Source organism: Paramisgurnus dabryanus, chromosome 23, assembly GCF_030506205.2.
Source record: "Paramisgurnus dabryanus chromosome 23, PD_genome_1.1, whole genome shotgun sequence".
In the NCBI taxonomy this organism is placed as follows: domain Eukaryota; kingdom Metazoa; phylum Chordata; class Actinopteri; order Cypriniformes; family Cobitidae; genus Paramisgurnus; species Paramisgurnus dabryanus.
The window spans coordinates 27,352,252-27,365,820 of NC_133359.1; the positions used below are offsets into that span (position 1 = coordinate 27,352,252).

At 45.0% G+C, this 13,569-nt stretch overlaps 1 protein-coding gene across 2 annotated transcripts in view; it reads right to left on the reverse strand.

Annotated features, from left to right (window-relative positions):
• The window catches only part of ano3 (anoctamin 3), an 89,908-nt gene that overhangs the window by 26,949 nt on the left and 49,390 nt on the right, over positions 1-13,569 (reverse strand). Inside the window, exons 13-15 of one of the 2 annotated variants that reach the window (XM_073813380.1) lie at positions 13,316-13,376; positions 4,228-4,310; positions 2,559-2,585 (exon numbers count right to left, since the gene is read on the reverse strand). In XM_073813380.1, the coding sequence (XP_073669481.1) occupies positions 2,559-2,585; positions 4,228-4,310; positions 13,316-13,376 (171 nt within the window). The remainder of the gene's footprint in view (positions 1-2,558; positions 2,586-4,227; positions 4,311-13,315; positions 13,377-13,569) is intronic. The other variant, XM_073813381.1, reaches the window with a different exon arrangement.

The following is a 13,569-nucleotide window of genomic DNA, read 5'->3' on the forward strand; positions in this document are numbered from 1 at the left end:
GATCGCATAGTTGCTCTCAAGAGTGTGCCACAATGACCCAGTCATCGAGGTAGTTTAAAATGTGAATGTCGTGTTCTCTCAGGGGAACAGGGCCCGCCTCTTTGTTTTCACAAAAGTCACTGGGAAACAGGGACAGCCCAAAGGGCAAGACTTGTACTAATAAGCTCACTGTGTCTAATAAGACACAGGCAACCTGCACAAGAGTGGCAGCATGTTTAAGTCTGCAAAGAGGGGAGGCTCACCTTCCAATGTAGTGACCGACATCTGGTTATCTGGAGGAGAGCTGAAGGGTAATAGTGGTACTGCAACAGATGGTGCACCACTTTCCTCTGATATCTCAACTGGCTACTGAGTGAGGTGTCCCCGGAGGGTTGGTTCCCTCCAGGGAAAGCCCCCACTGTAATCCTCGCAACACTAAGATAGTTAGCTTCTCACAATGTGGAGCGTGACTTATCCACAAAGGCAATTTAGAATGCTGAATGGCAACGCACGTGAGATAATGATTGTGACCATCCCCAGGTGCCAAATATCGACTGCATCCAGAAACACACGGGTGGAATGACATCTTGAAAAGACGCAAGCACACATGTGCATACGGTAGTTATGATACTGCTGCAATGTTGTAACACCAATGTCTCTTGGTCAAAAGCTCTCTCTGTAGACCAGAAACACGCTTCTTTGTCAGCAGATACTCGGCTACTAAGCGAAAAGCTGATGATGCAGTGCACTTGCTGCTATTTGGACTCGGTGGGATGTAGATGTAGAAAGATTGTCTCTTTCTAGATAAATGAAGCAGATTGATCACTCTTAGTGAGTACCCGATTCATCGGTCATCAATGTGAATTCAAAGTGACCGGCTGAAATAGAACACAAAGCGCTAAATAAAAGCAAAATTAAAGCCCTATTCAGATGTGATAAGTTTTACAGGGGGACCTCTGAGAAAATCGTGCTTCTCAGAGGTCCTCTGTGTTTTTTAATCCCATCCGAATTGGCCATGTCTGTGTTTTTCTCTGATGACCTCCGTAAAAATTCCAATTTACCAACGTTTTTTTTTCCAAACTCAGAGTTCCTCTTAGAAATTAAATCCCGTCCAGATGAAAATGTCTGTGTTTTCCCGCAATATCTCTTGAAAAGATATTCAGAAGATATTTAAAACGCATCCCATTCATTCAGTTATGGATGTTTTTTTCCATTCGACAAAATAAAATAATTAAATCAAAACGAGCTGAATATCAAACACTGTTAAGACTGGCCACTGTAATATCAGTATAAGGTAAGAAACTCAACCCTATTTTGTTAACTGGTAATGTTAATAAATAAAGATAATAAATTGTTATTAATCATTATTTCTTCATTTCTTTGGGTTTATTATAAGCAGCCAGTTATATAAAACACGTAGGCTACTTTAGTGGAATTTGTATAAGTTATTTTGATTTGTTAAAATTAAATTAATAAATTACATGCTCTGTAATAATTTGAAATTTAAAGCTAAATATTAAACATTACAAACACGCGTATCCAGAGCACGTGATCTTCTGCAACGCCCAAACGCATGAAACAGACACTCCCATCTCTGGAATAGCCTGAGAATTTGAATCCCGTCCGAATCGGTTGAAACTCAAATGTCGTTTGGAAAACTGATCGCTTCCGAATAGTGCTTAATACTAAAAGTAACAGAAATCATTTGTAAAGCAGTGTAATAAAAATACCAGCAACAGCAGATTGCAAAGACCAGACCAAAATCAAATCTGAATGCTTTGATTTCCCCTAAACACGCATGAAACACACACACACACACACACACACACACACACACGCACACACACACACACACGCATCACAAAGAATACAAAAATTCTACACATGCTCAGATGGTATGTGACTCATAGAGTTGTTCACATTGACTAAGAATTTATGCTCCCTAAAAAAACATAATAGAAAGAGTTTACCCAGAAATCATTTGTTATTTACTCATCTCACACTTTTTTCCAAACCTGATTGTTTTCTTTCATTAAAACACAACAGTGTACATTGTTAAAGAAAGTTAATTGAATTCATTTCTATAGCATAATTTTGTATGGCTGCAAGGTAGCTTTACAGCTTAGTCGTCAGGCTTTAAAAGTTCCTTTATGCAAATGAGCATGAAGTTATACGATGCACAACTATGAATAAAAATTTGTTAAGCACGTTTAAGATGAAGGGAAAGAGCAAATTTGGGGTGAATTCTATCAAGTTAATTGTAGGACACACCCACATCACCACTGACCCCTGTCACTCTTGTCACCTCAAATAATAAATGGAACTGGGTTGCTTTGTTATCAATGCCTTGAGCCCTATTAGTAGTCATCATATTGCATACACAACAGTTCACTTCTCTCTTCTATGTATTTTCATATGATCACACTGTTGCCATGTTGTCTAAAATAGCCAACTTATTAATCACTTCTGATGACGTGCTTTGCTATTTATTGCTGTCAGTGTGAACATCTCTAGACTCCTATTCACATCAGGAGCACAGCATGCACAACACAACATGATACAATATAAAGCACACTCACAGAACACATCATGACACAGGATTTACACTATAGGAAATACAACAAACAACAAGGATTGGCCACACACCATTTTCAGGTCATGAACTAAGTGCTCATTTAAACTCGTTCCCCGCCAGCCATTTTTTTTTAAGTTGCCCACCAGCATTTTTTGTGATTTTCAAGGAAAAATTTATTCTAAATATATATAAACATACAAAAATATCAAATGAAAGAACAGACCCTCTGCTTTCAATCAAACAATAAACAAACAACTAACACAGGGAAAAAACGTTTCATGTTATCTATATTTTTTCTCTGCTTATAGACTCTTAAAGGGATAGTTCACTTTAAAATGAAAATTCTGTCATCATTTATTTATCCTCATGTTATTCTAAACCTGTATGAATGTATTTTTTTCTCTGATGAACACAAAAGAAGATATTTTGAGAAATAATGGTAAACACACAGCAGATAGCGACCATTGACTTCCATAGTAGTAAAAAAATATTTTGGAAGTATTGTGATAAATGACTAAGAAAATATTTTGATAAATGATGGTAAGCACACAGTTGACTGTACCCATTAAATTCCATCATATTTTTTATTCCTACTATGGAAATGAATGGTCACTTACTGCTGTGTGTTAACCATCATTTCAAAATATCTTCTTTTGTGTTCATTAGAAAAGAGAAATTCATACAGATTCAGAAAAACATGAGGATGAGTAAATGGTGACAAAATTATTATTTTAAAGTGAACTATCCCTTTAAATATCGGAATTTTTCTTAAAAAAAAAAAAAAAAGCAAAAAGCTGATATAATTGTATTTTTGAGAAGGATTTTTGTTAAAGATCAGATTCAGAATGATTATTAAAACATACACAGAGTTTAAAATTAGTAAATAATTTTGTTGCTTCATCTTTTTAATAAATTGGGTAAGTGTGCAAAGTAGTGGATAATCACGGTATTACAGGTTAACATAAAACCTCATCAGAAACACGTTTTCTATGCAAATGACATAATGACACTTTTAATTGACAATATAACTCGTCAATGGTGGGAAAAGAGTTAATAGGTCACAAAAAACAGCCTGATCTCACAAAATACGTGCAATTGTCACGCATTATTTTGTTCAGTTTTGCGTGACATTGTCACGTATTTCCACCATTTTACATGCCCCTGCCACAACTTTTTTTTTCCGTGACAGTTTCACCTATTGGTTACTCAACTGTTTTTCCTATTTTCTTACAATTGTCGCTTCGGATTGGGGTTATAACAACTTTCCGTTACATAAAATGACATCCTTACCCAAACCCAACTCTAACCCTACCGTCAGGCGACAATGGTTTAAAGAGCATACGAAAAAATAGTATATACCAATACTTAAAGTGACATCCTAATGCAAACAGCAAATCTAACCCCAAACCAAAGCGACAATTGTTTAAAAATAAGAAAAACAGTTGAGTAACCAATACATGAAACTGTCACAGAAAAGAAAGTCGTGGCAGGGGCACGTAAAATGGAAATACGTGACAATGTCACGCAAAACTGAGCAAAATAATGCGTGACTATTTCACGGAAATTTGTGAGATCAGTTTGCAAAAAATTATGATATTTCTTGTTGTGTATGTAATAAACAAAAAGGTTTTAGTTAAAACTGATAGTTGATCTAAACAGAAAGGTAAGCTCACCTCCTCTTCTTCCCAGTCGATCAAATCCCAGTCATAGGTGAGCTCCGCCCTCCTCCTCTTCCAGAACTCAAGGAACACGGTAGCTATGATGGTAGAAAAAAGGAGTTAATTAGGTGATGAAACAATCACAAACTTCAGACTTACAATTCAAAATCTTAAAAACTGAATACTAAAAAAATATTGTAATGGTAAAATGAAATTAAGCTTTTGATAAATGGGAGTTCCCTTTCAGTCGGTCACTACGACGTCACGTCGTGACCGACGAATTGGGAACCGCTCCGCGGGTGACCCATCTACTTCGAGAAACTATAAAAACGCCAATGAACTTGGCATGCAGGTATTTGCATAATGCCGGCGCCGCCCCGCCAGGTGCGTATATAAGCCACAGGTGCACAATACCAAATTAACTTTTATTGCTTCGAAGCCGGCAGACATCTGCTCTCGAGAAGCTGTATTGATCTTCGTAGATCCCTGCTCTTGGAGGAAAATCTCAGCTTGCTGAAGTTGGTTGGGCGAAGACACCTCAGCGGAGGCTCGCAGTGTTTCTCCACCCTTTTTTCTCTCTATCTCTTTCTCTTAGGATTTGAGTTCGAGTGAGTGCGTTGCCTCTCCTGTGTGTTTCCCAGCTTGCACAAAGAGTGATTTCTAAAAGAATAGCACGTTTGAGCTTTGTGTCTTTTTAAAGACAGCCACTCTTTCGTGTCACGGTCGGGTGCGTCTTTTTAAAGATGGCATTCCGCCCGTGCTCAGTTTCTGGATGCGGTGTGTTCATCGCTCCCCGGGATGGCCACGAGCGTTGTCTTTCGTGTCTGGGGCTCCAGCACGCAGAGGCAGCGTTGCGTGATAGTTCATGCTCCGTCTGCGAGGGCATGACTATGGCGGATTTACGGAGACGGGTGTCGTTTCTCCGGGAACGGCCCCCGCCTTCCAAGTCTGGTACTGCTCAGAGCGCAGTTACCAGACTTGCGAAGGATGACCTCCGCATAACGGTGCTGGGTCGGTCTGCTGGTTCGTCCAGTAGCTCCCAGCGCCCTGATCCGTCGCCAGCGGAGGTCCCGATGGAGACGAGTGGCCCGTGTTCTACGGTGTCCTCGCGCTCTGTCGAGCCTCCACCCGACGCGATGTCCACCGTAACGTCGGAGGGGGGGTTGTCAGCCTCGGACGTCGATCCGGATCCGCTCCTGCCTTCGGGTCGGGTTGCGGGTCCTGCGTTCGACCCCGAGATGGCAGCCATGCTCGCTCGGGCGGCGGCGGCGGTCGGCTTGGAGTGGACTGAACCTCCCCCACCCGAACCGTCCCGTCTCGATGATTGGTACTTCGGGGGTGCCAGGGCTTCTCAGTCCTCACCCCCGGTGCCCTTCTTCCCCGAGGTGCATGAGGAGCTGACACGGTCGTGGAAAACCCCGTTTTCCGCCCGGAACCGGCCGTATCAGCCCTCACCCCTCACCTCTCCCGTCAGTGGAGCGGCCGGTCGCGATGCAGTTGTGTCCGGCCGGTGTCGCTTCCTCCTGGCGGGACCAGCCTACTCTCCCCTCACGGGCCTGTAAGCAGTCTTCGGCGCTGTCCGGTGCTGCTTACAAGGCTTGTGGGGAGGCAGCCTCTGCCCTGCATGCCATGGCATTGCTGCAGGTTCATCAGGCTAAGGCTCTGAGGGACCTGCACGCGGGAGGTCACGACTCGGCGGAGTTCTCAGAACTGCCCGCGGCTACTGATCTGGCGCTTCGTGCAACCAAGGCCACCGCACGCGCCGTCGGGCGTGCGATGTCTACCCTGGTAGTCCAGGAACGCCATCTCTGGCTGTGTCTGGCGGACATGAAGGATGCTGATAAGACCCGGCTCCTGAATGCTCCAGTTTCCCAGACCGGCCTGTTCGGCGAGACGGTCGAGGAGTTTGCCCAGCAATTCTCCGCGGCCAAGAAGCAGACTGAGGCCATCGCTCAGATCATGCCACGTCGGAAGCGTCCTGCGCCTGCCCCGTCCACGTCGGCACCTCAGCCTGCTCCTCGCCGAGGGCGTCCTGCGGCGGCCGCCTCCGTTCCTCCCCGGGGCTCTTCTAAGAAGCGAGGAACCGGTCGTCAGCAGCCCGCCCCGCCCGCTTCGAAGGGTGGAAAGAGGAGATCGAAGCGGCCCTGAGACGGGCGACCTAGAGATGGAGGGGATCGCTCTTCGGGAGATCGTGAAGGCACCACTCCCCCCACCGGAGGAGGGCCGGTTGGGGAATCTTTTGTTTCATTTTTCTGTTCCGCCGACTTTTCAGTCGGCACCCACAAATTCACAAAAAGAGCGAATTCCACTTCCATCTCTAGGTCTTCAGATGAGCGCCGGAGACACGAGCGGGCTCATAACCCCCCCTCGTTCTCCGACTCATCAGAGGAGAACGAGAGTGACGCACGGGCTCATAACCCCTCCGCGCTCTCCAACTTCTCAGACTGTAGGAGACAGCTACGGGCTCATAACCCATCGTCTTCCTCTGCCTTCGCCAGAGGGTGCATCGAGTGGTGTGAGGTGTCAGAGCCTCCCTTCCTCACCCACCCAGCAACGGACTCAGGTGAGTGTTATCGCACACAACACTGCTGTCGGTGCGGCCAATACGCACACACCGGCGATCACCTCCGTTGCGGCCGCCGCGGGTACACCGATCGTGCCTTTAGTCCCTCTCACACGGTGTCTGGGGGCGTGGGTACAGCTTCCCAGCCCGTCGCGTTGGCTTTTACGCACGATTTGTCTCGGCTATGCGATCCAATTTGCCCGGCGTCCCCCCAAATTCTCCGGCGTTCGTTTCACTGCGGTGAGAGCTGCCGATGCGCACGTCCTCCGTGCGGAGATCGCTGTCCTATTGGCGAAGGACGCGATCGAGCCGGTCCCTCCAGCCGAGATGAGGTCGGGGTTTTACAGCCCTTACTTTATTGTACCCAAGAAAAGCGGCGGCTTGCGACCGATCCTGGACCTGCGTTCACTGAACCGTGCACTTCACAGAATGCCGTTCAAGATGCTGACGCCCAAACGCATATTTCCATGCATTCGTCCAAACAATTGGTTCGCATCCATCGACCTGAAGGACGCGTACTTTCACGTATCGATTCTCCCCCGGCACAGGCCGTTTCTCCGCTTTGCGTTCGAGGGGCGAGCATACCAGTACAAAGTCCTCCCATTCGGGCTCTCTCTGTCGCCCCGTGTATTCACCAAAGTAGTGGAGGGGGCTTTAAAACCCCTGAGAGAGAAGGGTGTGCGCATTCTCGCGTATCTAGACGATTGGCTCATAATAGCTCAAACACGTCAGACGCTGTGCGATCACAGAGATTTAACTCTAGAACACCTCGCTCGTTTGGGTCTTCGGGTCAACTGGGAAAAGAGCAAGCTTTGCCCCTTGCAGAGAATCTCTTTTCTCGGGATGGAACTGGACTCTGTTGATTTGACAGCTCGTTTAACAGAAGCGCGTGTACAGTCGATTCTGACTTGCCTGAATACATTCAAGAGCAAGAGCGCGGTCCCGCTGAAACAATGTCAGAAGCTTTTGGGGCATATGGCAGCAGCTGCAGCTGTGACACCACTCGGACTGCTGCATATGCGACCGCTTCAGCATTGGCTACACGACCGAGTCCCGAGGAGAGCGTGGCTGTGCGGCATTCACCGTGTTATCATTACACCTGCGTGTCGTCACACTTTCACTCCGTGGTCAGACCGTGCGTTTCTCCGAGCCGGTGTGCCTCTGAGACAGGTCTCCAGGCATGCAATAGTATGCACAGATGCTTCAGACACGGGGTGGGGGGCCACGTACGATGGGCTTGCGGCTTCGGGGGTCTGGACGACACCCCAGCTGCATTGGCACATAAACTGCTGGGAAATGTGGGCTGTATATCTTGCGCTCGTCCGTTTCAGCAACGAGTTACGGGGCAAAGATGTATTAGTTCGCACAGACAACACTGCGACCGTGGCGTACATCAATCGTCAAGGTGGTTTATGCTCGCATCACCTGTCGCATCTCGCCCGTCATCTCCTCACTTGGAGTCAGAAAAATTTGAGGTCTCTTCGTGCCATTTACATCCCGGGCACGCTCAACGTAGAGGCGGATGCGCTCTCTCGGGCTGCGCATCCCGGCGAATGGCGGCTCCACCCCATAGCGGTTCAGCAGATTTGGAGACGTTTCGGCAAAGCGCAGATAGATCTGTTTGCTTCCCCAGAGACGACCCATTGTCGCCTGTTCTATTCACTAGCCGACGACTCGCTCGGCGTGGATGCATTGGCACACAGCTGGCCGCGAAACATGCGCAAATACGCGTTCCCTCCGGTGAGCCTTATTGCGCAAACCCTATGCAAGGAGAGCGTGCTGTTAGTGGCACCGTATTGGACAACCAGGAGTTGGTTTCCAGAACTCTCTCTCCTCGCGACAGCCCCTCCTTGGAAGATTCCCCTGAGGAAGGACCTTCTTTCTCAACAAGAGGGCACATTATGCACCCGCGCCCCGACCTGTGGAACCTCCATGTGTGGTCTCTGGACGGGGCACGGAGGATATGAGTGATTTACCGCAAGAGGTACAGTATCTAACACTATTGCTGCTGCGCGAGCGCCGTCTACGAGACAGGCTTACGCGCTTAAATGGAACCTGTTTGTCGACTGGTGTTCTTCCCAAAGTGAAAACCCCCGAGAATGCCTGATTAGTGTTGTGCTTTTGTATCTCCAGCGTCGTTTGGAGAATAGGCTGTCACCATCCACTATTAAAGTCGATATCGCTGCGATATCAGCTCACCATTCACCCGTAAACGATAGGACAGTGGGTCAGCACGACCTGGTCATTAGATTTCTTAGAGGAGCTCGAAGACTGAATCCTTCGCGTCCTCCCTCTATTCCTCCTTGGGACCTATCCTTGGTGCTGAAATCGCTCCAGGAAGCCCCATTTGAGCCTCTGCATAGTGTGAGTGTTAAATTTCTTACTATGAAAACATTAACTCTCCTTGCTTTGGCTTCTGTTAAGAGGATAGGGGATATTCATGCATTTTCGGTCGACGATTCGTGCCTTCAGTTCGGGCCGGCTGCATCCAGCGTAACACTGAGACCCCGGCCCGGCTTTGTGCCCAAAGTTCCCACCACTCCTTTCAGAGATCAGGTGGTGAACCTGCAAGCGCTGCCTTTGGAGGAGGCAGACCCAGCCATGGCTTTGTTATGCCCTGTTCGTGCACTACGTGTGTATATAGAAAGGACGCAAAGTTTTAGGACCTCAGATCAGCTTTTTGTTTGTTACGGTGGTCAGCAGAAAGGAAAAGCTGTCACCAAGCAGAGGATGTCCCATTGGATTGTGGATACTATAGCCCTTGCATGTCAAAAGCAGAATGTGCATTGTCCGTTTAATTTACGTGCCCACTCTACACGCAGTGTGGCATCGTCTTGGGCACTGGCTCGCGGTTCCTCGCTAACAGATATTTGTAGAGCTGCAGGCTGGGCGACACCTAATATTTAAGAATGCCGAGGGTCGGCTCTGTGTCGGCTTGGAGCCTCTATTTTGGTGCTGTACATTTGCACCATTATGGAAGGCAGTCGGCGCAAAAACGTTACAAAAACTGTTTTTGTCTCTCCTCCACCGCCATGATAGCCGATGTTGCGGAGCATCCGCTGTCAACCTATCACTGTTGTATTCTTTGTAAACCTGTGTAGGCTAGGCGTCCACATTTGTCCCCTACGTGGGGTTCATTTGTGTGTATACTCCGTGGGGTTCTAATCCTCCACGTTTTTCCTTAGCAGAGCCTGCTCTGCGTCTCTCTGCATACTATGTTTGTTCAGAGACTTCTTATGAGCAACCTATTGGTTGTTTCATATATTTATGTCATCCAGTTACCTTCTTAGGGGATGGCTTCCGCAGTGTTCTAGCTCCGCTCAGTTTAGACGCTTCCCCAGTTCGCTGCTTCACTTTCGTGGGTTAAGGAACAGGTAGTGACCGGCCTTCTGCATTCGCCTTAGGTTCCGCCCCTTACGTGGAGGGCGGAGGGCTTTGCAGGCACCGGAAGGGTTCAGCTGCAGTGGCGTTTTGGTAGTGATTCCCAATTCGTCGGTCACGACGTGACGTCGTAGTGACCGACTGAAAGGGAACGTCTCGGTTACGTATGTAACCCTCGTTCCCTGAAGGAAGGGAACGGAGACGTCACGTCCCGTCGCCACAGTTTGCTGTTCCATTGCTGTTTTTAGGCCGGGCACTGTTGCTCGGCTTCTCAGCAATAATATAGCTAATTTGGTATTGTGCACCTGCTGCTTATATACGCACCTGGCGGGGCGGCGCCGGCATTATGCAAATACCTGCATGCCAAGTTCATTGCCGTTTTTATAGTTTCTCGAAGTAGATAGGTCACCCTCGGAGCGGTTTTCAATTCGTCGGTCACGACGTGACGTCTCCATTCCCTTCCTTCAGGGAACGAGGGTTACATACGTAACCGAGACGCTTTCTTTCTACCAAAGAACTGTTATGACATACTTTTGTCCAAATCAAAATAACTCCAAAGATAAAAAGTGTATTTAATTTTTAAAGCTTGCTTCTCTTCCTAAAAGCTCACTTCACATTTGAGCTTTAAAGATTTAGACTTGCAAATGGTGTAAGGTCCTTGTGCGTCTCTCTTTTGGGACAGTACACTCTCTATCCCTGTCACAGTGCTTTGATAACACACTCCAAACGTCCCTTCATATGACTCACATTAAACATTCGTTAAACCTCTGGAGTCTGCGGAGCAAAGTTAAAACGGTACAACTGGCGGCGTGTTGCACTTAAGTATCAAGTACTGTCTATAATTTCTGGATAAAGCTATAGCAAATAGCATTCTCATGTATCGCATTCATCAAGTTAAGTTGCTTGACTGGCACACCTACTGAAGTCTTTACGTGTGTTCGACTTCACGCGGCACTGCGCAGACCGATTGACAGTTGACCTGAAGCAGTGCATGCCGGTTAGAAATTTTGTCTGACTTGAGCTGGCGCTGAAGGCATGTGACTGTAGCCATGTTTTCATCACCATGATTTTATGCACATTTTGAAGTATCGCATCAAAAACGAGTCATGGAAATGCCAAATTTCGATATAAAATCCCTTGATTCGTAAAAAGTTTTTACACTCGCTTGAGGTGTTTTTTTATTTATTCAAAAAAGAGTAAATGCAAATAATGAGAGATGGAAACGCACTTGCTGAATAAATTCTGAGGTAGTGAAACTTGAAATTTCTGGAAATGTAACTAATTTGCGTTTGTTTTTTTTTCCTTTTTTACGAATTTTGAAAAGTTTGGATGGCAACCCAGCTTTTGACGTGTGGCATCAAAGTACCACGAGAGCTTTTCGAGAGCATAGTGGCTTCACAGAGTTATGATGACAGCTCTTCGTGATTGGTCGCCTCACTGATGACACAATCCTGTGGATTTCATGTTTACTCCAATCTTTAGTTCCACTCATAAACATCATAAATGTATGTTTTTATAATACAGGGTTCCCACACCTTCGTTAACTTCAAGTTCAAGGATCTTTAAAGGACTTTCCAGGTCCAATACCCTCAAATTCAAGTTCTATATGTGGGGACACATTTCAAGTGAGAGCAAGGTTACATTGTGTTTTCTTTTAAGATACAGTGTTAAAGTTTCCTTTCAAGGGAACTTGCGCTGCGTCACTGTTGTGATACATTGGGGACGCCTCCAGGGGTCTGAATGTGTATTTCGAATTCAACCAATAGTGAGGCTTAACAACAAAGACAGAGTGACGCGGGAGCCAGGAAATATCTGAAATATTGCCAAAGACGGCGTTACAGGGACGCAGGAAGTATGGCAAGGAAGACACAGCGTCTCTTTCCCTTCTCAGGGAACAACAGTTACATACGTAACCCGAGACGTTTTCATGTGTCAAACACAACTATTCAAAAAAGCATTTTGGTATGAATCAACATTCGCATACAGAAGATATAAGCATTTAAAGCGAACAGTTTAGCACATGTGCTTAAAAAGTCTGGAATTTTTATGATATTATCCTACACTACAGGGGGAAAAATATGGATTTTTTCCTGAAAATTTCTTGCATAAAATAGATTCAAGCACTTTCAATGACCTTTACCTATGTATGTTTAAAAAAATTCCCAGGGCCTTGAATTTTTTCCCCCAGATTCACAAACTTTTAAGAATTTTAAGGACCTGTGGGAACCCTGATAATAGGTAAAACTGGTTAATATGTATGAATATGTTATATTGTGCTACGTAAAAAAAAAGAAAGAAAAAAAGACCAAACTCTATTGATATTTTTATAATCTAGGCTACAGTATAAACAGCAACTAAAATATTAAATATAAAGGGTTTCTCTGCAACTTTTATTAAAAGATTGAATCTAATTCACATTATTTGCAAAAACAAAACACTCAAGGCTCGGATTGGGAAACACTGTTATATTCCATTTCATGTTTATAACAAACTGTGTATCTGTGTAACTGCTAAATCATTTATTATAACAAAATTTTTGTGATTTACATATTGTTTCTTAAAAATACACGGATACATTGAATGCCGATCTACTGAAATAGTGATCAAATGATGAAGAGGTGCATGATAATATTTATGCTGATTTCTCCACTTTTCTTTTCTTTCTCTTTTCTCTGGAGAAATGTTTTATTAGCTTTAGCCAGTCAAATACACTTTATAAAGTACCCACAATTTACGGTGCCTACCATTAGCCTACCTCGCCTCCAGAGACAGTTTAACACTTATTTATTTATCGGTTTGTATCTTTGCACAATAGGTGATTTCCCCTCCTTGTATACTGAAGTGTTAACTAAAGTCTTAGGCTAAGCACTTGTGAGATATTTTACAGTGTGGTTTATAAATGAGGTTGACTGTGACCTGATTGCATGTTTTGTTGTAATGTGGGACAGAGCAGTGATTGATTACAGTGGATTCTCTTGGGTTTTTGAGTCAATGCTATATTATAGCAGCGGCAGACAGCTATAGATTCTTATTTTGCACTTGTGCACTCAAAGCACCTCTTTTATAAGGACTTAATTTGTACTTCAAATCAATTGTTGATGTGTCTTTCTTTGTGCTATAGAAAAGAATGCTGAGTAGATTAAAAAGATTTTGACTTACCCCATATTGCCATGAAGATAGCAAAGAAGACTGTGCCTCCATTATCAAAAAGATGGGTCACCTGATAGCAGAAAACAACAAAATGCAATCTTAAGAATAATAACAGATGAACTAATGAAGGAAGGATAACATTTTTTTCTTTTGAAAGCAGAGGGTCTGTTCTTCCATTTGATATATCGTATTTTTAGATATTTTAAGAACATTTTCTGGAAGGCATTAAACTTTTGTGAAAATCATGAAAAATGCTGTCACTA